Here is a 25795-nt window from a genome sequence, read left to right on the forward strand (position 1 = left end):
TGCTAGTTCATCATTCAGCAGTAAGACATTCCCTGGGAAATATCCCCCCCTCTGACTTCACCACCTCAACCAAGCTTCACAATCATCATCACTGTGTACCAGTATTAAATTGTTTGTTTAAAACTTATACTGTGTGTGTATATAATATAGTCTTTTGTCTGGTCAAAAAAATTTCCCTGGAACCTAACCCCCTCCCCCCATTTACATTAATTCTTATGAGGAAATTGGATTCGCTTAACATCGTTTCGCTTAAAGTCGCATTTTTCAGGAACATAACTACAACGTTAAGTGAGGAGTTACTGTAATTCAGTGATGTTACTATAATAATGTTACACTAGAAAAAGGAAAACCTACTTTGGCATAATCGTCCATTGCCAATAATAATTCCTCTTCCTCTTCCAACAACTCAGCTCTCCTGAAATAAATGTCATCATCTGTAGGGTTGCATTTCACTGCTAAAGAGCAATTTATGATTGCCAATCCATTATTGCCTTGATTTCTGTAAATTTCAGCCTTTGACAGATATGCATCTAGAACCAATAAAATATAAAATACAACATTTAGCAGCACAAAATATTGACAATTCACCTGCCATCTGCAGAAAAATAATACAAGCATGAAAGTAAAGCATGACCAATTCTTTTTCACTCTGGGTGATACACTGCAAAAGTACTGGAACTTCAGATCTGTGCTCAGTCCTCTAACTCCATAGTCCTCCTGACAGATAGCTTGTGTAAGATTTCTCAGTCTTTACAAACTCAGATTAACGTAAAGCACTTCAAAGTGATCCAAATATTCAAAGCCATTTTAGTCTGAGTAAAATAACCTAACAGGCCTATTTTGAATGTTTCTTGACAACATTCTAATCTGTAGATTGAGCAAAAAGATCAAATAAAAAAACCTATGCATGCACAAAAAACTTCCAGCAACTTCAAAATTACTACACCAATTTATTTCAAACATGGCATGTTTCCTTATCTCTCCTTAGAATGTATTACTCATAACAAACCAAGTTTGAGCAAAATAATATCAGTCACAAGTTAGTTATGTTTTTGTAAAATTCCTGATTAAAACTTATGGCAGAGTGTTTACACACATACACACACCTCAAAACATTGAACAGATATTGCTGGAACTTTGCAAAAACAATTGGCTTCAGGCAAAGTTCAAGCATGGAAAACTGCAACCTAAAATTAATTTGTCTGTTTAGAGCTGTTAAAAAGGGAGTTAATAACGAAAATTACATTTTAACCATAACATACAAAGGGACAAAATTAAGGGTGCATGGACTACCGTAAATTTGTTATTTTTTAACTTTCAAGTGCACCCTAAGTAACATTCTTTTCATGCAGGTTTTATTGTATGCAATCCCTTAGGGTATGTCTACACTACCAAAGTAGTTCAATTCTACTTAAATCGAATTTGTGGAACCGATATTACAAAGTCGAACGTGTGTATCCACACTAAGGACAGTAATTCGACTTTGTGAGTCCACACTAACGGGGCAAGCGTCGACATTGGAAGCGGTGCACTGTGGGCAGCTATCCCACAGTTCCCGCAGTCCCCGCTGCCCACTGGAATTCTGGGTAGAGCCCCCAATGCCTGCTGGGGGAAAAAATGTGTCGAGGGTGGTTTTGGGTAACTGTCGTCATTCAACCGTCACTCCCGCCGGTGGGCAAACAGTTCACGCACTTTTCTGGTGAGTGACAGCGCGGACGTCACAGCACTGCGAGCATGGAGCCCGCTGCGATCATCGCTGCAGTTATGGCCGTTGTCAACTCCTCGCACCTTATCGTCCACCTTTTTCACAGTCAGATGCTGCGAAATCAGGCGAGGAGGCTACGGCAGCGCGGTAAGGACATGAAGTCAGAGAGTGGCACAGACCTCTCACACAGCATGGTACCCCGCGCCGTGGAGATCATGGTGGCAATGGGTCATGTTCATGCTGTGGAACGGCAATTCTGGGCCCGGGAAACAAGCACGGACTGGTGGGACCACATAGTGCTGCAGGTCTGGGATGAATCACAGTGGCTGCGAAACTTTAGGATGCGTAAGGGAACTTTCCTTGAACTGTGTGAGTTGCTGTCCCCTGCCCTGAAGCGCAAGGACACCCGGATGCGAGCAGCCCTAACTGTGCAGAAGCTAGTGGCCATAGCCCTCTGGAAACTTGCAACGCCAGACAGCTACCGGTCAGTAGCGAACCACTTTGGCGTGTGCAAATCTACCGTGGGGGCTGCTGTGATGCAAGTAGCCAACGCAATCGTTGAGCTACTGCTCTCAAAGGTAGTGACCCTGGGAAACGTTCAGGTCATCATAGATGGCTTCGCCGCGATGGGATTCCCAAACTGCGGTGGGGCTACAGATGGAACTCACATCCCTATCCTGGGACTGGACCACCAGGCCAGCCAGTATATTAACCGAAAGGGCTACTTTTCAATGGTGCTGCAAGCACTGGTGGACCATAGGGGACGTTTTACCAACATCAACGTCGGATGGCCGGGCAAGGTTCATGACTTGCGTGTTTTCAGGAACTCTGGTCTGTTTAGACGCCTGCAGGAAGGTATTTTCTTCCCGGACCACAAAATAACTGTTGGGGATGTGGAGATGCCTATAGTGATCCTCGGGGACCCAGCCTATCCACTAATGCCATAGCTCATGAAGCCCTATACAGGCGCCCTGGACAGTGACAAAGAACTCTTCAACTACCGGCTGAGCAAGTGCAGAATGGTGGTGGAGTGTGCTTTCGGGCATCTCAAGGGGAGATGGAGAAGTTTACTGACTCGCTCAGATCTCAGCGAAACCAATATCCCCATTGTTATTGCAGCTTGCTGTGTGCTCCACAATCTCTGTGAAAGCAAGGAGGAGACCTTTATGGTGGGATGGGAGGTTGAGGCAAATTGCCTGGCTGCTGATTACACCCAGCCAGACAGCCGTGCGATTAGAAGAGCCCAGCAGGAAGTGCTGTGCATACGGGAGGCTTTGAAAGCAAGGTTCCTCAGGGAACAGGATAACCTGTGACTATTAAGTTTGTTTACAGAGAAGCTGAACCTGCCCTCGTTTCTTTACCCAGTTAATGTTGACTATCCTCTGCAGTTACATACCCCGTTCACCCCCCACCGTCCTCCCCCGCCAACACACGTTTAAAAATAAAATACATGGAACTTTGTTAATTAACACCGTTTTCTTTATTACTGATTACGCGGTAAAGGGTTGAAACTGGGACGCAGACTGTGGTGGGTAGGGTGTGTAGTGATGTAAAGACCGCTTCTAAACTCGAGGAATGACAGGCTCCTGCTCCTACAGCGGTCCGCAGTGGCGGACTGGCTGTTTCAACGGAGCCTGCCACCCCTCCTTTTCAGGACTCTGTGTGTGGGGGCTATGTGACTTTGTGGCGGGGGAGGACGGTTACAGATCCCCTGCTGCGTGGCTCTGTGATCCAGGATAAGGACCGCTGCATAAGATCTCTAACCGCCCTCCCCCGCCACAAAGTCACATAGCCCCCCACACACAGAACATGGAAACCACCTCCCAGACTGACCAGGGTGCCTAGTGACTGCACTGTGTGTGTGACCTGCTGCTGAACCTGCTCCCGTGTCTGTACCCTGGTAAAGGTGACTGTACTGTCCAATTATCAAACCCCTTCCCCCCCCTTCAAACAGTCTCCTATAAAAGAACATGACGGAAACAGTAATTAACAGAAAAGTATTTTTTATTATCAACTACACAGTTAGGGGATGAAACTGGGACAGGGGCTTGGGTGAGGCGGGAAGGAAAGGACTTATCAAAATTTTGGGAATGAGAGCCTTCTTGTACTTGTGCACTCTGCAGGGGTGGAGTGACAGTTTTCACGGCCCCTGCCGCCCCTCCTTCCTGGTACTTTGGGTGAGGGGGATATGGAACTTTGTGGCGGGGGAGGGCGGTTAGAGATAGACTGCTGTGGGGCTCTGTCCTCCTGCCTCCAGTCCTGCAGAACATCCACAAGGCGCCGGAGCATGTCCGTTTGCTCCCTCATTAGTCCAAGCAGCGTTTGAGTCGCCTGCTGGTCTTTCTGCCACCACCTGTCCTCCCGTTCGCTGTGTGAGCGCTGGTACTGAGAAATGTTCTCCCTCCACTGGGTCTGCTGGGCCGCCTTGGCTCGGGAGCAGCCCATAAGTTCTTTGAACATCTCGTCCCGTGTCCTTTTCTTTCGCCGCTGTGGCAGAGCTCTGACCTTGCTCCTGTGGGTCCTGCGCTTCTAGGCGGTTTATGCTAGCCTCAGTGGCTCACTGTGACCCTCCACGTAGCCCTTCTCTCTCTAGGGCCAGGGTTATAGTCTACTGAGCCCTTTTCATCATAGGCTGCAAGGAGGTTGGTGAGAGAACTCCCACAGTCTCTGTTCAGCCTCCTGTCCTGACAGGGACCTGACTTCCCCTTCCAGGAGCTGTTCCTGTAGTGGTGGGTTGGGGGGGAACCCGGGCCCGCCCTCTACTCCGGGTTCCAGCCCAGGGACCCTAATGGTAGCAGTTGTTGGCAGCCAACCTTTCACTGCCAGAGTTGCTACATTTCCCTGGGCCACTTCCCCACAGCTCTCCTGCTTTTCCCTTCTTCACCCTTACCTTAGGGCTCCTTTAACGATGGTTTGAGGGTGTCTTCAGTAACCAGCCGCACTTCCTCTCCTCTGACTCCCTGACTCCCCTGCCTGACTGGAGTGAGCCCTTTTTATAGTAACAGCAGGGCCTTAATTAGAGTCAGGTGGTCACATTAACTGAATGGCCTCACCTGACTCTTTGCAGGTTAATTAGAGTCAGGTGTTCTCATTAGCCTGGAGCAGCCCCTGCTCTGGTCAGTCAGGGAACAGAAAACTGTTAATCCAGTGGCCAGTATATCTGCCTTCTGCTATTCTGCTGTACCCAACTGGCCTGGGTCTATCACACCGCCTAATCTGCGCCAGCCTCTGTGAGGGGGATGCCGGGGTAGGTCGGGAGACAGCCGCAGCTGTGTGATAGGAAAAAGGGAGTGAATTCCTTACAAAGATACATTTTTTGCGAACAATGAACATAGTCTAGTCTGTCTCTGTGAACAAGACCATGCACAGCACCTATCTCATGCGCACTCAGGACAAGGTCGACTTTTCGGCCTTCGCATTCAGTGCCTGGGGCCTTTCAGTGGAGATCAGACAAGCGGGGCAGGACAGCAGAATTCGTGTTGCAGGCAGACATGATAAGCCGCAGACTTTTGGCTGCTTAAAACTTAATTTATAGCAGTGCCCTCCTTTCACGGTCAAAGCAATGCTCCTAGCGTTGGCCAGTTCCTGCTGCCGGCAATCCGGAAAGCATGCACTCTGCCCCTGTCCCACCCCCTCGCGGCTGTCCCTGGGAAAAATCCCTGTATGCTGCCCCTGTCCCGCCTCCACCACATGGCTGTAAACCGCCGGTTACAGTTATGTAAAGGAACAGGCAAGCAGTCCCAATCCTAACATTCCCCTAATTCAAAGCAGGTCACCATGAGCGACAGCACCCTGATGGGGATCACTGCCACTGATAAAGACCGCATGCTGCGTGAAAGCCAGCAAAAACCAGGGCCCTATGCCGCCATGCTCTGCGAGGCTATGATCCCAGAGTACCAGAGGATAGCCTGGCGCGGAAGAGTGTGCTACCACGGAGGACCCAATAAGGCCGCTCTCCCCAGGAATCTCGTGGAGGATTTTCGATTACCTCCAGGAGAGCTTCGTGGAGATCTCCGAAGAGGATTTCTGTTCTATCCACATTCATATTGACCTTCTTTTTGCATAGTTAATATTCCTGTTCTGTTAGAAATAAATGTTTACATGTTTAAAGCAGTTACTGAGTGATCCTTCCCCTGATTCAGGGTCCGGGTTAACAGCTGGGGAGGGTTGGTAAGGGATCTCCGTGAGGGTGATGAAGAGATCCTGGCTGTCGGGGAAATCAGTGTTGTAAGCGCTTTCGACTGCCTCATCCTCGTCATCTCCTTCCTCATCTTCCCCGTCCGCGAACATCTTCGAGGAACCGTCCATCGACACTATCCCATCCTCAGAGTCCACCGTCAGTGGTGGGGTAGTGGTGGCGGCCGCACCTAGAATGGAATGCAGTGCCTCGTAGAAGCGGCATGTCTGGGGCTGGGATCCGGAGCGTCCGTTTGCCGCTTTGGTCTTCTGGTAGCCTTGTCTCAGCTCCTTGATTTTCACGCCGCACTGCGTTGCATCCCGGCTGTATCCTCTGTCTGGCATGGCTTTGGAGATCTTCTCGTAGATCTTCGCATTCTGTTTTTTGGAGCGCAGCTCCGAAAGCACAGACTCATCGCCCCACACAGCGATCAGATCCAAGACTTCCCGATCAGTCCATGCTGGGGCCCTCTTTCTATTCTGAGATTGCATGGACACCTCTGCTGGAGAGCTCTGCATCGTTGCCAGTGCTGCTGAGCTCGCCACGATGTCCAAACAGGAAATGAGATTCAAACTGGCCAGACAGGAAAAGGAATTCAAATTTTCCCGGGGCTTTTCCTGTGTGGCTGGTCAGAGCATCCGAGCTCGGACTGCTGTCCAGAGCGTCAACAGAGTGGTGCACTGTGGAATAGCTCCCGGAGCTATTAGCGTCGAATTCCATCCACACCTACCCTAATTCGACATGGCCATGTTGAATTTAGCGCTACTCCCCTCGTTGGGGAGGAGTACAGAAATCGAACTAAAGAGACCTGTATGTCGACAAAAAAGGCTTCGTTGTGTGGACGGGTGCAGGGTTAATTCTATTTAACGCTGCTAAATTCGACATAACCTCCTAGTGTAGACCAGGCCTGAGGTTTCTGTTTGTTTTTAATGGAAGATAAAAAATTACAACAATGTCACCTAGGGTTACCAAGTGTCTGGTTTTCAACCAGAAAGTCCAGTTTTAAGGGGACCTGTACAGTCTCCAGTCAGAAGTACTGACTGGACACCAAAAGTCTGATTACTGCAATTTTCTATCTTCTTCTGCAGGAGGCATATGTGGCCATGAGGTAAACTCCCCAGAGGGTTCAGCCATCACCGCTGTGGGTCAGGGCAGAGCAAGCCATAGCCCTGGGGCACACAGGCTATGACACCTGGTGGGAGAGTGTCCCTGGTTTGCCTCGCTCCCCTCCAGCTGCACAGTGCCCCGTCAGGGCATAGAACTCATGCCAACAGCTACTAGCCCTACCACAAGCTGCGGTTGCACAGGCAGAGCACTGCAAATGGGCAGGGCATGGCTGGCTGCTGTGATTGGGCCCTTTCTCAGCCAGCCCACACCCCCTCACTCTGGTTAGGAGGGGGGAACCTACTTGGTAGGAGAGTTTGTTGGCCGCCGACGGCAAGATGCAGGCTGATTGGTTCACAGGCCCTGGGGGCAGGGGTGGCCTGTCATGGCCAGGACCCTGGGTGGGTGAGAGCAAGGAGGAGGGAGGGGTTAGGAGCAGTCAAGTGAAAGGTGTTTGTGAGGAGCTTGTTGCCACAAGCTAGCGAACAGGGGACCGCAAAGAGGGGAGTTTGAGAGAGGGAGGAGATCCCCCTGCTGAAGGAACAAGTTGCGAGTACTAATCTTGGGGTGAGCGAGTTTGTTTGGCTGTTTGTGGTTTTTCTCTCTCTTTCAGGTTATTTCAGTTACAGGGTCAGTTGAGATTGTGTGTCTGAGGACTGTTTGAGCCTTTGTTCCATGGATCATCCTTGATCATTTTTGATTAGCTTCAATCAGCCTTGTGATCACCCTCCCCCTGTGTGATTAACAATGGGGTAGAGTTGACCTTGGAGACGAGGCCTTAAAAGCCAGAGGCTAAGCAACCAAGGGGAGCTAGCGAAAAGGGAACCACAAACAGGGGAGTTTGAGAGGGAGTTTGTGGGAGGGAGACGTAATATAATCGCAATGGTTAGGAAGGGATACATCTCCAATGCCAACACTGCTCCAGTCTCCTCCACCTGCGCCTATATCCAGACAGACAACCTAACCATGGATGCCTCTACCCAGATCCTGGTGTGGATTTGCAGAGACTGTGGCCTGCATTTCCCCGCTCACAGAAAGCCAGGCTGGAGGGGTGACCATCCAGTGTGTCACACCACCAGGGGAGGAGGATATGGCTCTGTTACAGGGAGGACACTGGCTGCTGGCTATTTCTGGCAGCAGGCAGTGAGCCACCCCTACTCCCAAACCAACCACCATGGTGATGGAAAACCCTTATGCTGCCCTAGCAACGAACGATGAGGAATCACCCCCAAAGGTGGAGGAGGAGAAGCCATGTACCCCCAAGGCTGGGAGGATCGCAGCCACCACTCCCAGGAGGAAACGTAGAGAAGGCTGGTGAATCTCTTCTGTCGCTCTGACGTGGCATCCCGGAAAGTATACTGCCTGTCAGGGGCCCATATCTGAGATGTTACTGAGGGACTGTGGAGGATCATCCAGCCCTCTTACTACTACCCCATGTTACTCATCCATGTGGGTACTAATGATACTGTGAGGTATGACCCTCAGCAGATCATGAGTGACTACAGGGCTCTGGGAGCAAGGGTGAAGGAGTTGGGAGCACAGGTGGTGTTCTCTTTGATCCTTCCAGTCAAAGGTAGGGGCCCAGGAGGTGAATGCCTGGCTGCGAGGATGGTGTTGCCAGGAGGGCTTCGGGTTCCTTGACCATGGGATGCTGTCTCAGAAAGAAGACCTGCTAAGCTGAGATTGGGTCCATCTATATAAGAAGGCGAAGAGCATATTTGGATACAGACTGGCTAACCTCATGAGGAAGGCTCTAAACTAGGTTCGAAGGGGGCAGGTGACCAAACCCCACAGGTAAGTAAAAAACATGGAGACCAGAGGAAAGGGTTGGAATGTGTGGGGGGGGAAGCATGGGCTGTTATAGCAGGGATAAGGGAGAGACAAGACAGAACTCGGAGGGGAAATCAAATCAGTATCTTAGATGTCTGTGTACTAATGTGAGAAGTATGGGGAATAAGAAGGAAGAACTCAAAATGCTAGGACAGGCAGGGCAAAAAGGGAGAAGGTGTTGCCTTGTATATTAAAAATGTACACTTGGACTGAGGTTGAGATGGAAATAGGAGACAGACTTGTTGAAAGTATCTGGGTAAATATAAAAGGGGTAAAAAACAAGGGTGCTGTCATGGTAGGGGTCTACTACAAAGAATCTAACCAGGAAGAAGAGTTAGATGAGGCTTTTTTAAAGTAAATAACAAAATCATCCAAAACATAGGACTTGGTGGTAACGGGGGACTTCAACTACCCAGACATCTGTTGGGAAAATAACACAGCAGGGCACAGATTAACCAGCAACTTCTTGGAATGTATTGGAGACAATTTTTTTATTCAGAAGATGGAGAATGCTACCAGGGGAGAGGCTGTTCTAGATTTAATTTTGACAAGTAGGGAGGAACTGGTTAAGATTTTGAAAGTGGAAGGCAGCTTGGGTGAAAGTGATCATGAAATGGTAAAGTTCATGATTTTAAGGAATGGTAGGAGGGAGAACAGCAAAATAAAGACAATGGATTTCAAGAAGGCAGACTTTAGCAAACTCAGAGAAGTTGGTAGATAAGATCCCATGGGAAGCAAGTCTAAGGGGAAAAACAGTTGAAGCCAGTTGGCAGTTTTTCAAAGAGACATTATTAATGGCACAAGAGCAAACTATCCACTGCGTAGGAAAGATAGGATGTATGTCAAGACCACCCTGGCTTCACCAGGAGATCTTCAATGATCTGAAACTCAAAAAAAAGTCCTACAAAAAGTGTAATCTGGGTCAAATTACAAAGAATGAATATAAACAAATAACACAAGTATGTAGGGACAAAATTAGAAAGGCCAAGGCACAAAATGAAATCAAACTAGCTAGAGACATAAAGGGTAACAAGAAAACATTCTACAAATACATTAGAAGCAAGAGGAAGACCAAGAACAGGGTAAGCCCGTTACTCAATGAGGGAGAAAAAACAACAGAAAATGTGGAAATGGCAGAGATGCTTAATGATTTCTTTGTTTCAGTTTTAACCAAGAAGGTTGGTGGACCTCTAACACAGTGAATGCCAGTGAAAATGAGGTAGGATCAGAGGCTAAAATAGGGAAAGAACAAGTTAAAAATTACTTAGACAAGTTAGATGTCTGGGCCTGATTAAATGCATCCTAGAATACTCCTGGAGCTGACTGAGGAGATATCTGAGCCATTAGCAATTATCTTTGAAAAGTCACGGAATCTCCTGTCTTCCATAAGACTGGCACTATATTTGCCCTTTTCCAATCTATAAAAATGGAAATAAGGACAATCGGGGAATTACCCAGAAAGATAATGGAGCAAATAATAAAGCAATCAATTTGCAAACATCTAGAAGATAATAACATGATAAATAACAGTCAGCATGGATTTGTCAAGAACAAATCATGTCAAACCAATCTGATAGCATTCTTTGACAGGGTAACAAGCCTTGTGGATAGGGAGGAAGCAGTATATCTTGAATTTTATGAAGCTTTTGATACTGTCTCGCATGACCTGTTCATAAACAAACTAGGGAAATGCAACCTAGATGGAGCTACTATAAGGTGTGTGCATAACTGGTTGGAAAACCATTCCCGGAGAGTAGTTATCAGTGGCTCACAGTCATGCTGGAAGCATAACGAGTGGGGTCCTGTAGGGATCAGTTCTGAGTCCCGTTCTGTTCAATATCTTCATCAATGATTTAGATAATGGCATAGAGAGTACCTTTATAAAGTTTGCAGACAATACCAAGATGGGAGGGGTTGCAAATGCTTTAGAGGATAGGATTATAATTCAAAATCAGCTGAACAAACTGGAGAAATGGTCTGAAGTAAATAGGATGAAATTCAATAAGGACAAATGCAAAGTACTTCACTTAGGAAGGAATAATCAGTTGCACACATACAAAATGGGAAATGACTGCCTAAGAAGGAGTACTGCAGAAAGGGATCTGGGGATCATAGTGGACCACAGGATAAATATGAGTCAACACTGTAACACTGCTGCAAAAAAGCAAACATCATTCTGGGATGTGTTAGCAGGAGTGTTGTAAGCAAGACACGAGAAGCTAATTCTTCCGATCTACTCCGCACTGATTAGGGCTCAACTGAGTACTATGTCCAGTTCTGGGAGCCAAATTTTCAGGAAAGATGTGGACAAATTGGAGAAAGTCCAGAGAAGAGCAACTCAAATGATTAAAGGTCTAGAAAACATGACCTATGAGGGAAGACTGAAAAAATTGGGTGTGTTTAATCTGGAAAAGAGAAGACTGAGAGGGGACATGATAACAGCTTTCAAGTACATAAAAGGTTGTTACAAGGAAGAGGGAGAAAAATTGTTCTTCTAAACCTCTGAGGATAGGACAAGAAGCAATGGGCTTAAATTGCAGCAAGGGAGATTTAGGTTGGACATTCGGAAAAACTTTCTAACTGTCAGGGTGGTTAAGCACAGGAATAAATTGCCTAGGGAGATTGTGGAATCTCCATCATTGGAGATTTTTAAGAGCAGGTTAGACAAACACCTTTCAGGTAGTCTAGATAATACGTAGTCCTGCCATGTGTGAGGGGACTAGACTAGATGACCTCTCGAGGTCTCTTCCAGTCCTACGATTCAACTTATTCTGAGCCCTATACCTTCTGTACCACAGCACAGTCTTTTACCATTTGCACTACAAGAATAACATTAGTTAGCGGCAGAAGAAGGCTGCAATCGCAGTTGGTGGGAAGGAACAGGCAACTGGGGCCAGCTACTGGGGCCAGGAGATGGTTTTGGGGAGCCTGGTCCACCTCCCTCTCTCTCTCTCCCCCACCCTTTGTGGGAGTTGGGGAGCTCCTGCCCCATGTGGAGCCCCCAAAACAGGGAATGAACCTCTGGGACCATTTGCTGATCCAGATAATCACTAGGTGGAGTCTGGCTTATCTCTCTCCCACTTCCCACCCCAGAAGCGGGGAATCTCCTGCTCCATATTGTACCCTGGGAGGACAGTAGATGGGTGGTTGAGGCCACATGCTGGATTCAGATGGCTAGTTGGGGAAGCCTGTTTCTCTTTGTTCTCCACCAAAGGAGTTGAGGAATTTCCTGCTGCATGTAGTGCCTGGGTCTAGAGGGAAGGCTGGGAGCAGAACATACTCCCCCAACCTCACCCTTGCTGCTGCAGCTGCTCTGGAAGCTCCCAAGCACTTTGAGTAGCATCCACTGCAGCTCCTTTCCTTTCCTTTCCTTTCATTCCACAAACAAAAAAAAACAGCTTGAAAGAACACTTTATAATAGAAATCCTTAGGCAGGGTCGTTACCAGCTTTCCCTGAAATATTAATGGATATAATGTCATGACAATTGTGTATGTATTGAAATAAAACATTTAGTTATTATTTTAGAAATACTGATTTAGGCTCCAATCTATCAAAGACTTATACTCATGCAAAACTTTACAAACTATAAGCAATCCTATTGAAGTAAATGGGACTACTCGGTGCATAAAGTTAAGCATGTCCATAAGTCTTTGCAATACTGGGGCCTAATACAACTGAAGAAACAGCATTTGTGAGAAAAAACTGTTTTTAAAAAATCAGTCATATTTCACTAGATACTTACCCGCATTATTTTTGTTCCATTTAATTATAAAATTCAGGTCATCCAAGGCAGCTTGATTTTTTTCTTGAAAGAGGTAAATCAAATGCCTGTGCCAATAAGCATTAAGTAGAAGTGGTTCTAAGCTTATGGCCTACAAAAGAAAAATGCAAAATAAATATTAATTTATTATTTAGATAGTGATAGGAGTTTCTTAAATGAGCTAGGAGCTCCCTGAATACAGAGGATGTCAAAGACTTGCCCTGCAGAGTATACAGTTCTATACATTTGAAATACAGATATTATGCAAGTAAAATGTGAAGTCCCAATATTGCAAACACTTATGTGCATATTTAACTTTAAGCACGAGTAACCCTACTGAAGTCATTCATGTTTCAAACTAAGTACGTGTTTAAGCGTATGCAGGATTGTCCTTAATTTCAGAAATATTCAGTCTGAAATATATATTAACCAGAGAAATCAACACAGTTTATCACTTTTTAACAAGTAAAACATACTTGAATTCTAGGGGATAAACACAAAATGGTATCTTGAACATTGCTGACCTGTCTGAAGGTGATAAATAATTGGCATTTCCCAGTTTATAAGAAAATGTCAGTGTTGGCCAAATGTAAACTGTATTATTGCTATTGCTATGAAAAACATTATTGATTCCTTAAAAGAAAGCATTTGACTGTGATCTTACCACATTAATGAGATCTCACCAAGCAAATAATTTCTTATGCATTTTATTCATGGTGCTCATAATATAAGCTAACATAAGCATAGGGAAAATTTACATGAGTATACAAATCTGCCACTGGTCTTATAGAGTCTGGATTTGTAAACCTGCCAGACACACGGCAAGGCTCACCTGTTTTCTAAGGCTTCGGAGGATGATAAAGATGGAGAATTAAAAAGATAAACTGAATATCCTGTGCAGGTAATTTTAGATAGTCTAGAACAGGGGTCCCCAACCTTTCTAGGTCCAGGGACCGGTTTCGTTTGCTGGACCCTCCGCAGGCGTGCCTGCGGGAGGTCCAGCTGAGCCGCGGGACGAGCGCTCCCTCCGCAGTCGTGCCTGCGGGAGGTCCGCTGCTCTCGGGGCTCAGCTGGAGCTTCCGCAGGCACGCCTGCGGGAGGTCCACCGGCTCCAGTGGAGCTTCCGCAGGCGTGCCTGCGGAAGCTCCAGCTGAGCCCCGGGAGCAGCGGACCTCCCGCAGGCACGACTGCGGAGGGAGCGCTCGTCCCGCGGCTCAGCTGGACCTCCCGCAGGCATGCCTGCGGAAGCTCCACTGGGTCGGTTCGCGGCCCGGTTTCTAAGAGGCCGCGGACCGGTACCGGGCCGCGGACCGGGGGTTGGGGACCCCTGGTCTAGAAGATATCTAAGGCCTGGTCTACACTAGGACTTTAATTCGAATTTAGCAGCGTTAATTCGAATTAACCGTGCACCAGTCCACACCAGGAAGCCATTTAGTTCGACCTAGAGGGCTCTTTAGTTCGAATTCAGTACTCCACCCCGACGAGGGGAGTAGCGCTAAATTCGACATGGCTATGTCGAATTAGGCTAGGTGTGGATGGAATTCGACGCTAATAGCTCCGGGAGCTATCCCACAGTGCACCACTCTGTTGACGCTCTGGACAGCAGTCCAAGCTTGGATTCTCTGACCAGCCACACAGGAAACGACCCGGGAAAATTTGAATTCCTTTTCCTGTCTGGGCACTTTGAATCTCATGTCCTGGTTGGACATCGGGGCGAGCTCAGCAGCACCTGCAACGATGCAGAGCTCTCCAGCAGAGGAGTCCATGCAATCCCAGAATAGAAAGAGGTCCCCAGCATGGACAGACCGTGAAGTCCTGGATCTGATCGCTGTGTGGGGCGATGAGTCTGTTCTTTCGGAGCTGCGCTCCAACAAACGGAATGCAAAGACCTACGAGAAGGTCTCCAAAGCCATGAGAGACAGAGGATACAGCCGGGATACAACGCAGTGCCGCGTGAAAATCAAGGACCTGAGACAAGGCTACCAAAAAGTCAGAGCGGCAAACGGACGCTCCGGAGCACAGCCCCAGACATGCCGCTTCTACGAGGCACTGCATGCCATTCTAGGTGGGTCTGCCACCACTGCCCCACCAGTGACCGTGGACTCTGAGTATGGGATAGTGTCGAGGGGCAGTTCCTTGGCGATGTTCGCCGATGGGGAAGATGAGGAAGGGTTTGTGGAGGACGACGCAGGCGACAGCGCTTACAATACCGCTTTCCCCGACAGCCAGGATCTCTTCATCACCCTCACAGAGATCCCCTACCAACCCTCCCCGGCCGTTAACCCGGACTCAGAATCAGGGGAAGGATCAGTCGGTAAGTGCTATAAACATGGAAACATTTATTTTTTAAAAAACAGGAATAAAAAATATGTAAAAAACTATATAAAACCTTTTGCTTAAAAAACTATATAAAGAGAAGGTCCACACAGATAGGGATGGAACAGAAATCCTCCTGGGACAGTTCCATGAAGCTCTCGGAGAGCAGCTCGAAAAGTCTCCGCAGGAGGTTCCTGGGGAGAGGTGCCTTATTTGGTGCTCTGTGGAAGCACACTCTTCCGCGCCAGGCCATCCTAATGTACAGCGGAATCATTGCCTCCACCAGCATTGCAGCGTACGGTCCTGGTCTGTGCAGGGATTCGAGCAGCATCCGCTCTCTCTCTCTCCGAGTGACCCGCCTCAGGCTAATCTCGTTCGGCGACTGCTGCATCTAATTAGGGCAATTAGTGTACTGTTACTATTGTGAATGCTTGACTTTTACTTTGCATAGCAATGACCTTCGCTTAACAGCCACGTGTTGGAGGCCACAGAGGAAAAGCATACAGTGATCTTTCCCGTGCACTGCCGCGAGGGGCTGGAACAGGGTCAGACTTTATGCTTTACAGATTGCCTTCAGCGGGAGGGCACAGCTATCCATTAACTGTTAAGCAGCCTATAGTGTAGTGCTTACCAGGCCTGGCTGCTACACGGATTCAGCTGTACCGCCCCGCTTGTCCGATCTCCTGTGCAAGACCGCAGCCAATGAAAGCGTATTCCGAAATCTCGAACTTGTCCTGAGAGCTCATGAGACTAGGTGCCCTGTATGGTCTTGTTCACAGAAACTGACTAGACTGTGTTCAGTGTTCGCAAACATGTATCTTTTCAAGGAAATCACTTCCTTTTTCCCATCACACAGCTGCGGCTCTTTCACGAACTGCCCCGGCATCCCCCTCACAGAGGCTGGCGCAGATTAGGCGGCGAAAGAAAAAGACTAGGGACGACATGTTCTCTGAACTGATGGCTTGCTCCAGAGCCGAGGCGGCCGAGCAGAGACAGTGGAGGGAGACCCTATGTCAGCACCAGCGCTCACACAGCGAACGGGAGGACAGGTGGCGGCAGGAAGACCAGCAGGCGACTCAAACGCTGCTTGGGCTAATGAGGGAGCAACTGGAAACACTCCGGCACCTTGTAGACGTTCTGCAGGACCGCAGGCAGGAGCAGAGAGCCCCCCTGAACTGTATCTGCAACCGCCTTCCCCCGCCACAAAGTCCTGTCTCCCCCTCACCCAAAATCACAAGAAGGAGGGGCGCTAGGGGCCGTGAAAACTGTCACTCCACCCCAGCAGAGCGCTCATGTACCAAACAGCTCTCATTCCCTAAAGTGTGAGAAGTGCTTCCCTTCCTGGATAACCCAGTCCCAAATCCAAGTTTCATCCCCCCACTGTGTAGTTGAGTATTAAAAGTAGTTTGTTGTTATTCACTGTTTCCGTCACGTTTTCCTTGTCAGAAGACTTTGTGCGAAGGGGGGTGGGTTTTAATTGCATAGGACAGCCTCCATTACCAGGGTACAGACTTGGGGGCAGGATCAACAGCAGGACACACACAGACTGCAGTCACTAGGCACTAGGGTAATTCTGGGAGGTGAATGCTGCCCCGGGTCAGTCTGTGAGGTGTATGCTGCTCCAGGGTCCTAGCGCCTGACATCCACAAATGGCAAGGCAGGCTGCCCTTACCATGCCCTTCCCCCCTAGCCACGAGCCTCTCCGATGCCCTGAGCCCCAGCAAGAGCCCTCATCCACGGACACATACTCACCCTTCCCACACACCCCTCACCCCTTCCTACGCCCCAACCCCCAGTCCAGAGCCTGCATTCAAACTCCATCCCAAAGACGGCACCCCTCGCCCCTTCCTGCAAACCCACCCCTTCCTGCACACCCACCTGCAACCGTCCTCCCCCCAGAGACCGCTGTAGGAGCAGGAGCCTGTCATTCCTCTAGTGTAGAAGCGGTCTGGACATCAGTGCACACCGTACCCACCACAGTCCGCGTCCATGTTTCAACCCTTGAACAGGAATTCATAATTAAAGAAAACTTTATTAATAATCAGTGTTCCATTAAAGTTATTTTAAAACGTGTGTTGGAAGGGGGGAAACCTGGAGAACGGGGTATGTAACCGCAGATCGAAGTCAACAGTCACTGAAACAGGCTCAGGTTCAGCTTCTCTGTAAATCAACTGGAGAGTCATAGGTTACCCTGCTCTCTGAGGAACCTATCTTTCAAAGCCTCCCGGATGCACAGCGCTTCCCGCTGGGATCTTCTATCGGCACGGCTGTCTGGCTGAGCGTAATCAGCAGCCAGGCGATTGGCCTCAACCTCCCATCCAGCCATAAAGGTCTCGCCCTTGCTCTCACAGAGATTGTGGAGCACACAGCAAGCAGCAATAACAACAGGGGCATTTTTTTCGCTGAGGTCCGAGCGAGTCAGTAAGCTCCGCCATCTCCCCTTGAGACGTCCGAAAGCACACTCCACCACCATTCTGCACTTGCTCAGCCGGTAGTTGAAGAGTTCCTTCTCACTGTCCAAGGCACCTGTATAGGGCTTCATGAGCCAGGGCATTACCGGGTAGGCTGGGTCCCCGAGGATCACTGTAGGCATCTGCACATCCCCAACCGTTATTTTGTGGTCCGGGAAGAAACTACCTGCCTGGAGGCGTTTAAACAGACCAGAGTTCCTGAAAACACGCAAGTCATGAACCTTGCCTGGCCACCCCACGTAGATGTTGGTAAAACGTCCCCTATGGTCCACCAGTGCTTGCAGCACCATAGAAAAGTAGCCCTTTCGGTTAATGTACTCGCTGGCCTGGTGGGCCGGTCCCAGGATAGGGATGTGAGTCCCATCTATAGCCCCACCGCAGTTTGGGAATCCCATCGCGCCGAAGCCATCTATGACGACCTGAACGTTTCCCAGGGTCACTACCTTTGAGAACAGTTGCTCAACGATTGCGTGGGCTACTTGAATCACAGCAAGCCCTACAGTAGATTTGCCCACGCCAAAGTGGTTCGCTACTGACCGGTAGCTGTCTGGCGTTGCAAGTTTCCAGAGGGCTATGGCCACTCGCTTCTGCACAGTCAGGGCTGCTCGCATCCGGGTGTCCTGGCGCTTCAGGGCAGGGGACAGCAAGTCACACAGTTCAAGGAAAGTGCCCTTACGCATCCTGAAGTTCCGCAGCCACTGTGATTCATCCCAGACCTGCAGCACTATGCGGTCCCACCAGTCCGCGCTTGTTTCCCGAGCCCAGAATCGCCGTTCCACACCATGAACTTGACCCATTGCCACCATGATCTCCACTGCGCGGCGTACCCTGCTTTGTGAGAGGTCTGCGCCACTCTGTGACTTCCTGTCCTCACCGCGCTGACGGAGCCTCCTCGCCTGATTTCTCAGCAGCTGACTGTGGAAGAGGTGGACGATAAGGTGCGAGGAGTTGACAATGGCCATAAGTGCAGCGATGATCGCAGCGGGCTCCATGCTCGCAGTGCTGTGGCGTCCGAGCTGTAACCGACCAGAGAAGGGCGCGAACAGATTTCCCGCCGGCGCTTTCACGGAGAGAGGGCGGGAGTGACGGTTCAATGATGACAGTTACCCAAAACCACCCTCGACACATTTTTCCCCCCAGCATGCATTGGGGGGAAATCCCAGGATTCCAATGGGCAGCGGGGAGTGTGGGAACTGTGGGATAGCTTCCCACAGTGCACCGCTTCCAAAGTCGACACTGGCCCCGTTACTGTGGACTCACACAGTCGAACTAGTGTATTTAGTGTGGATACACAACTTCGACTTCATAAGGTCGATTCCAAAAATTCGAATTAAGTTGATTCGGAATAGTCTTGTAGTGTAGACGTACCCTAAGAGATTATAGGTGACGTGTATTGTAATGTACTGTAAAGAGTGAGAGCTTGTAACAGATACCTATATTATTGTATAAATCAAAATAAATTAAACAAATACATACTTTTCACTTATGTATCACTTTACATGGAAAGTCTGTGGGAAAAGATCGAGTTTCTTAATTATAAAACAGTAACAGTCAAATTTAAAGTTAAATGTTTTATAAACGTTTACTGGAATCTGGAGACAATAAGTAAATTGGGTCCAGAACTGGCACATTTTTGCTGGAAGTATCAAAACCAGGTGAAGAGATTTTTATTCACATGCTTTGGATCTATGCATAATGAGAACAGGTGATGTGAACGATGAGCAATGTGGATGTGGAATTTATAATTACTGAAACTATCTAAAATAAACACTACACCTCTACCCCGATATAACGTGACCTGATATAACATGAATTCGAATATAACGCGGTAAAACAGCGCTCTGGGGTGGCAGGACTGCACACTCCGGTGGATCAAAGCAAGTTCAATATAACGAGGTTTCACCTATAACGCAGTAAGATTTTTTGGCTCCCGAGGACAGCGTTATATCAGGGTAGAGGTGTATTACTGATCTGAAGACTATTTCATCAAGAAATGCCTTGGTGATAGGCACCTTAGAAATACCTAAAATAGATAAGGAAATTGAAGGAGCACTGCTTGGATAAATTTGAATTAATAAAGAATAAGATCCCCCAACAAAGACAGACTGGAGGGTAAACCTTTCTCACATTGTAGATCTTGAGAGAGCAGGACAGCACAGAGGATTAAAAAACATGTATAAAGAATTTATTTATACTGAGTGGGCTGGGATGAATTATCACCATCAGAATTGTGATTTAACATTTATATTCCAATAGTGCTTGGACACCAAGCAGTATGGGGCCCCTACATGTTAGATGCTGTACAAACATATAGTAAAAGATAAGTATAAATATTAAGAACTGTGATATCGGCTGTAAGTGAAGATTTTTACATTAAATACACTTTCTACCTTCAAGTAATGTACTTCAGATTTTATCTTTTTATTTTTGCTGTTTATAATTTATTTTAATCCTCTTTTTGTTATGCTTAGTTTAGATTGTGTAGTTTCTTGGGTGGAGGTGAAGAGTTTCTCTATGAAGTGGATACCCTCTAAATTACTTATAGACTTAACAGTCTTCAAAAAAACATACCAAATACCAATGTTAATTTATAAATATTAGTTATTATAAGAACATTTATTTTAATAATGTATAATAACTATACTGCACTTTATAGAAAATAAAGGCTTGATCATCAGCTGTGCCCAGAGTAGTGCTTGGAGCAGCTGGGAACAAAAAAAACTTACTGCCAACTTTCTACACTCTCTCTTCTCAGCCAGGGACCAATTCAGAACTTCTCTAGCTTGAGACAGCTATTACGGACTCCAAAGAAACATTATGGTGCTAGAGCACAGCATATTTTAGCCCTGCATCTCCATTCTCCGAATAGGTACCTGGGACCATCCCATTCTGGGAGAGAGGCAAAAGAAGGTGGAATAGAGCTGGATATCAGCTTTCTACCAGCCCTGGGAGAACTCAGATGCCGAACAGGGTAACAAAAAACACCTAGTTCTTGGTAGTAAACAAATTTTGTATTAAACTTACTTTTTCCAAATCATCCATGGCTGACTTTAACTTGCCTAATTTCCTGTTTATTGCTCCTCGTCTACAATAGTGAAACGCTGAAGAATTTCCTTCGTTTTCAATCAACAATGTTAGTTTATTGATTTCTGTTTCCAAATCTTCAATATCAGCAATATCTTCTACCAAAACAGGATTCACTGAGTCCATTAGATCTATTTCTAGATCAGGTTTTCCTTGTTCTGCAGAGTCCACCTTCTTCGTGTCTGTTAGTACTTTAGCATCTTTTTCCTCAGTAGAAGCCCTACTAGGAGGGAAAGCCTCATCGAACCAGCTATTCCAGATTCCTCTGACCCACTCACGAACATCAAGGTCTTTTGGAATTCCACCTTCACTTTTTGCAAATTTCTCAAAATCTAACAAACAAGGGAGACTGGGACTTCGATAACGGTGGACTGCTGGAGATACTCTGATACTGAATTTATTCTCTATATGCAGTCTTCCAAGGGATACAGAGCTGAATCAGGAAGGAAAAAAGGATTACGTTAACTACAGGTTCTTAGATATACTGATGATACGGACAATTTGGCGATCAATAAATATTCAATTAACTACTTTACTAGTTTAATTAATAACTATAATATTTTTGGTCTAAGAGCCATTTATTACAATATAATTACAAATTAGTCACAAGTGAGCACAGGTATGATAAATGATGCTCACACATCAAAATAAATCAGTACCTGCTGCTCAGTTCCAAGTACACACACCTCCTCCTGCTGGCACTAAACATTAAAAAGGTTGTAGAGCAGTTTTTTAAACTAGGAGATGGGGGAAAGCCGACTGCTGCAGAGGAGCGTGTGGATCGGACACAGACTTTTCTTAGGGGAGAGTCTGATGATAGAGAATCTCTAGGTTATAGTCAGGAGCAGAGGACTGAAGAGTATAATGTAAGGGCCGGATCAGATGATAAACAGTCACATAAAAAAGAATCTGGCACATCAGAAAAAGGCAGGCTAATAAACAGGGACAAGTTTTTAAAGTGCTTGTACACAAATGCCAGAAGTCTAAATAATAAGATGGGTGAACTAGAGTGCCTTGTGATAAAGGAGGATATTGATATAATAGGCATCACAGAAACCTGGTGGACTGAGAGCAATCAATGGGACACAATCATTCCGGGGTACAAAATATATCGGAAGGACAGAACAGGTCGTTCAGGGGGAGGAGTGGCACTATATGTGAAAGAAAGTGTAGATTCAAATGAAGTAAAAATCTTAAGCGAATCCACATGTTCCATAGAATCTCTATGGATAGAAATTTCATGATCTAGTAAAAATATAACATTAGGGATCTATTATCGACCATCTGACCAGGACAGTAATAGTGATGATGAAATGCTAAGGGAAATTAGAGAGGCTATCAAAATTAAGAACCCAATAATAGTGGGGGATTTCAATTATCCCCATATTGACTGGGAACATTTCACTTCAGGACGAAATGCAGAGATAAAATTTCTCGATACTTTAAATGACTGCTTCATGGAGCAGCTGGTATGGGACCCACAAGGGGAGAGGCAACTCTAAATTTAATCCTGAGTGGAGCGCAGGAGCTGGTCCAAGAGGTAACTATAGCAGGACCGCTTGGAAATAGTGACCATAATACAATAGCATTCAATATCCCTGTGGTGGGAAGAACACCTCAACTGCCCAACACTGTGGCATTTAATTTCAAAAGGGGGAACTATACAAAAATGAGGGGGTTAGTTAGACAAAAGTTAAAAGGTACAGTGACTAAAGTGAAATCCCTGCAAGTTGCATGGGCCCTTTTTAAAGATACCATAATGAGGCCCAACTTCAATGTATACCCCAAATTAAGAAAAACAGTAAAAAAACTAAAAAAGAGCCACCGTGGCTTAACAACCATGTAAAAGAAGCAGTGAGAGATAAAGAGACTTCCTTTAAAAAGTGGAAGTCAAATCCTAGTGAGGCAAATAGAAAGGAGCACAAACACTGCCAACTTAAGTGCAAGAGTGTAATAAGAAAAGCCAAAGAGGAGTTTGAAGAACGGCTAGCCAAAAACTCTAAAGGTAATAACAAAATGTTTTTTAAGTACATCAGAAGCAGGAAGCCTGCTAAACAACCAGTGGGGCCCCTTGACGACCGAAATACAAAAGGAGTGCTTAAAGACGATAAAGTCATTGCAGAGAAACTAAATGGATTCTTTGCTTCAGTCTTCACGGCTGAGGATGTTAGGGAGATTCCCAAACCTGAGCTGGCTTTTGTAGGTGACAAATCTGAGGAACTGTCACAGATTGAAGTGTCACTAGAGGAGGTTTTGGAATTAATTGATAAACTCAACATTAACAAGTCACCGGGACCAGATGGCATTCACCCAAGAGTTCTGAAAGAACTCAAATGTGAAGTTGCGGAACTATTAACTAAGGTTTGTAACCTGTCCTTTAAATCGGCTTCGGTACCCAATGACTGGAAGTTAGCTAATGTAACGCCAATATTTAAAAAGGGCTCTAGGGGTGATCCCGGCAATTACAGACCGGTAAGTCTAACGTCGGTACCGGGCAAATTAGTTGAAACAATAGTTAAGAATAAAATTGTCAGACACATAGAAAAACATAAACTGTTGAGCAATAGTCAACATGGTTTCTGTAAAGGGAAATCGTGTCTTACTAATCTATTAGAGTTCTTTGAAGGGGTCAACAAACATGTGGACAAGGGGGATCCGGTGGACATAGTGTACTTAGATTTCCAGAAAGTCTTTGACAAGGTCCCTCACCAAAGGCTCGTATGTAAATTAAGCTGTCATGGAATAAAAGGGAAGGTGCTTTCATGGATTGAGAACTGGTTAAAGGACAGGGAACAAAGGGTAGGAATTAATGGTAAATTCTCAGAATGGAGAGGGGTAACTAGTGGTGTTCCCCAAGGGTCAGTCCTAGGACCAATCCTATTCAATTTATTCATAAATGATCTGGAGAAAGGGGTAAACAGTGAGGTGGCAAAGTTTGCAGATGATACTAAACTGCTCAAGATAGTTAAGACCAAAGCAGATTGTGAAGAACTTCAAAAAGATCTCACAAAACTAAGTGATTGGGCAACAAAATGGCAAATGAAATTTAATGTGGATAAATGTAAAGTAATGCACATTGGAAAAAATAACCCCAACTATACATACAACATGATGGGGGCTAATTTAGCTAGAACGAGTCAGGAAAAAGATCTTGGCGTCATCGTGGATAGTTCTCTGAAGATGTCCACGCAGTGTGCAGAGGCGGTCAAAAAAGCAAACAGGATGTTAGGAATCATTAAAAAGGGGATAGAAAATAAGACTGAGAATATATTATTGCCCTTATATAAATCCATGGTACGCCCATATCTCGAATACTGTGTACAGATGTGGTCTCCTCACCTCAAAAAAGATATTCTAGCACTAGAAAAGGTTCAGAAAAGGGCAATTAAAATGATTAGTGGTTTAGAGAGGGTCCCATACGAGGAAAGATTAAAGAGGCTAGGACTCTTCAGCTTGGAAAAGAGAAGACTAAGGGGGGATATGATAGAGGTATATAAAATCATGAGTGATGTTGAGAAAGTGGATAAGGAAAAGTTATTTACTTATTCCCATAATACAAGAACTAGGGGTCACCAAATGAAATTAATAGGCAGCAGGTTTAAAACAAATAAAAGGAAGTTCTTCTTCACGCAGCGCACAGTCAACTTGTGGAACTCCTTACCTGAGGAGGTTGTGAAGGCTAGGACTATAACAATGTTTAAAAGGGGACTGGATAAATTCATGGTGGCTAAGTCCATAAATGGCTATTAGCTAGGATGGGTAAGAATGGTGTCCCTAGCCTCTGTTTGTCAGAGGATGGAGATGGATGTCAGGAGAGAGATCACTTGATCATTGCCTGTTAGGTTCACTCCCTCTGGGGCACCTGGCATTGGCCACTGTTGGTAGACAGATATTGGGCTAGATGGACCTTTGGTCTGACCCGGTACGGCCATTCTTATGTTCTTATGTTCTCAGAAAGTTCTCAATAGAGGTATGTAAGGACAAAGCTACACCTGAGAAAAGGACCAAATTCAAGAGCTGCATAATAATCTATAAGATTAGATTAAATAGATGGATGAGACACACTAATGGGATTCTGAGGAGGTCAGTGAATGTATACCTAGGTGCATCATCCAAATTGTAATGCATGGAACATGCTAATAATCGCCAAGGACAGAGTCAAAACCAAGCCCAGAGTGATAATTTCGTTGTAAAGTCAGTACATAGCCTCCAAGATGAGAGTCTCGACAACATTCAACATCAAAATCTGCTGATTGTGTCAGTTTTAAGACCTATTTCAAGCCACTCAATGCCAAAGAAATATAGAAGTCTTTATCTGTAGCTGTAATATTCTCTGTGTCACCAAAATACATAGTGCTAAAATGGAATGTTGAGATAATATTTTACATTTATCCAGACTCTTTCGTCTTAACAATCCCAATTAAAAGAGTATCTAATTGTATACAAAACCACTGAAATGTAGCCACCTCTAGGGTGAAGGACACGCAGCACACCATACAGAGGTAGAAAGCCCTGACTCTCAGCAAAAGTGCTATGAAAACTTCAGTCTCAACAAAAAGCACAGAGCATCTCTGTTTATAAGGTTATCTTGAAAACAAACCACCACTTCAACGTACCATCACAGTAAATCACACTGTACTCAATTTTGCTAGCTGAGAAAAATCTAAGAGCTAAACATGAGGAAAAAAGAAACACAAACTCATAACAGCCCATGAAAGATAGCTACAGAGAAAAACAATTTAGCTGGAAGAAGAAACTGAACTGAAAGGCCAGTTTATATACAGTGTGTGCACATTTTTCATCAATCAGTGCACAAGCAGATAGTGTATATTTTTTCAGTATCTCCCAAGCCCACACACACACAACTTAATCCAAAAGTGAAGATATATGCATCAGACTTAAGAATTAATTTGTTGGCCATTTCATATACTAATACAAAACTGTTAAGTAAGAGTATTAACATTCTTTTACTGCATCTATAGCCTTTTAAATGCTTGATTACTTCCTAAAGTTACATCTCTTCTATATCCTATATAATAAAATGAATAAAAATAAGCAATGATAATGAATATATTTAGAGTGATACATGAAGTCTGAAGAGTATAAAGAGAGTCCCTTTTCTTGGATGTAAACTGTGCAACCTCACAGAACACAAGAGGGTAATCCAGCCTAGGATTTCAATCTCCTGTAACCTCAGGATTTCCTTCTATTCTTTCAGAGGAAAGAAATCTCAGTTTAAATTGTGCTGTTATAACAACTAGACTAAGCTTTTGGCCACACTACTTTTTAAACTTCAGTATTCACTGGCTATTGTTCTATAAATAAGTTAATTAATTAAAGTATAGGA

General features: G+C 45.8%; 1 protein-coding gene across 3 annotated transcripts in view; it reads right to left on the reverse strand.

Annotated features, from left to right (window-relative positions):
• The window catches only part of TTC6 (tetratricopeptide repeat domain 6), a 154218-nt gene that overhangs the window by 61483 nt on the left and 66940 nt on the right, over positions 1-25795 (reverse strand). For all 3 annotated transcript variants that reach the window (XM_045015740.1, XM_045015739.1, XR_006579141.1), the window contains exons 12-14: positions 20389-20881; positions 12560-12689; positions 355-530 (exon numbers count right to left, since the gene is read on the reverse strand). In XM_045015740.1, coding sequence (XP_044871675.1) covers positions 355-530; positions 12560-12689; positions 20389-20881 — 799 coding nt within the window. The remainder of the gene's footprint in view (positions 1-354; positions 531-12559; positions 12690-20388; positions 20882-25795) is intronic.

Source organism: Mauremys mutica, chromosome 4 (genome assembly GCF_020497125.1).
Source record: "Mauremys mutica isolate MM-2020 ecotype Southern chromosome 4, ASM2049712v1, whole genome shotgun sequence".
NCBI classification, from domain to species: domain Eukaryota; kingdom Metazoa; phylum Chordata; order Testudines; family Geoemydidae; genus Mauremys; species Mauremys mutica.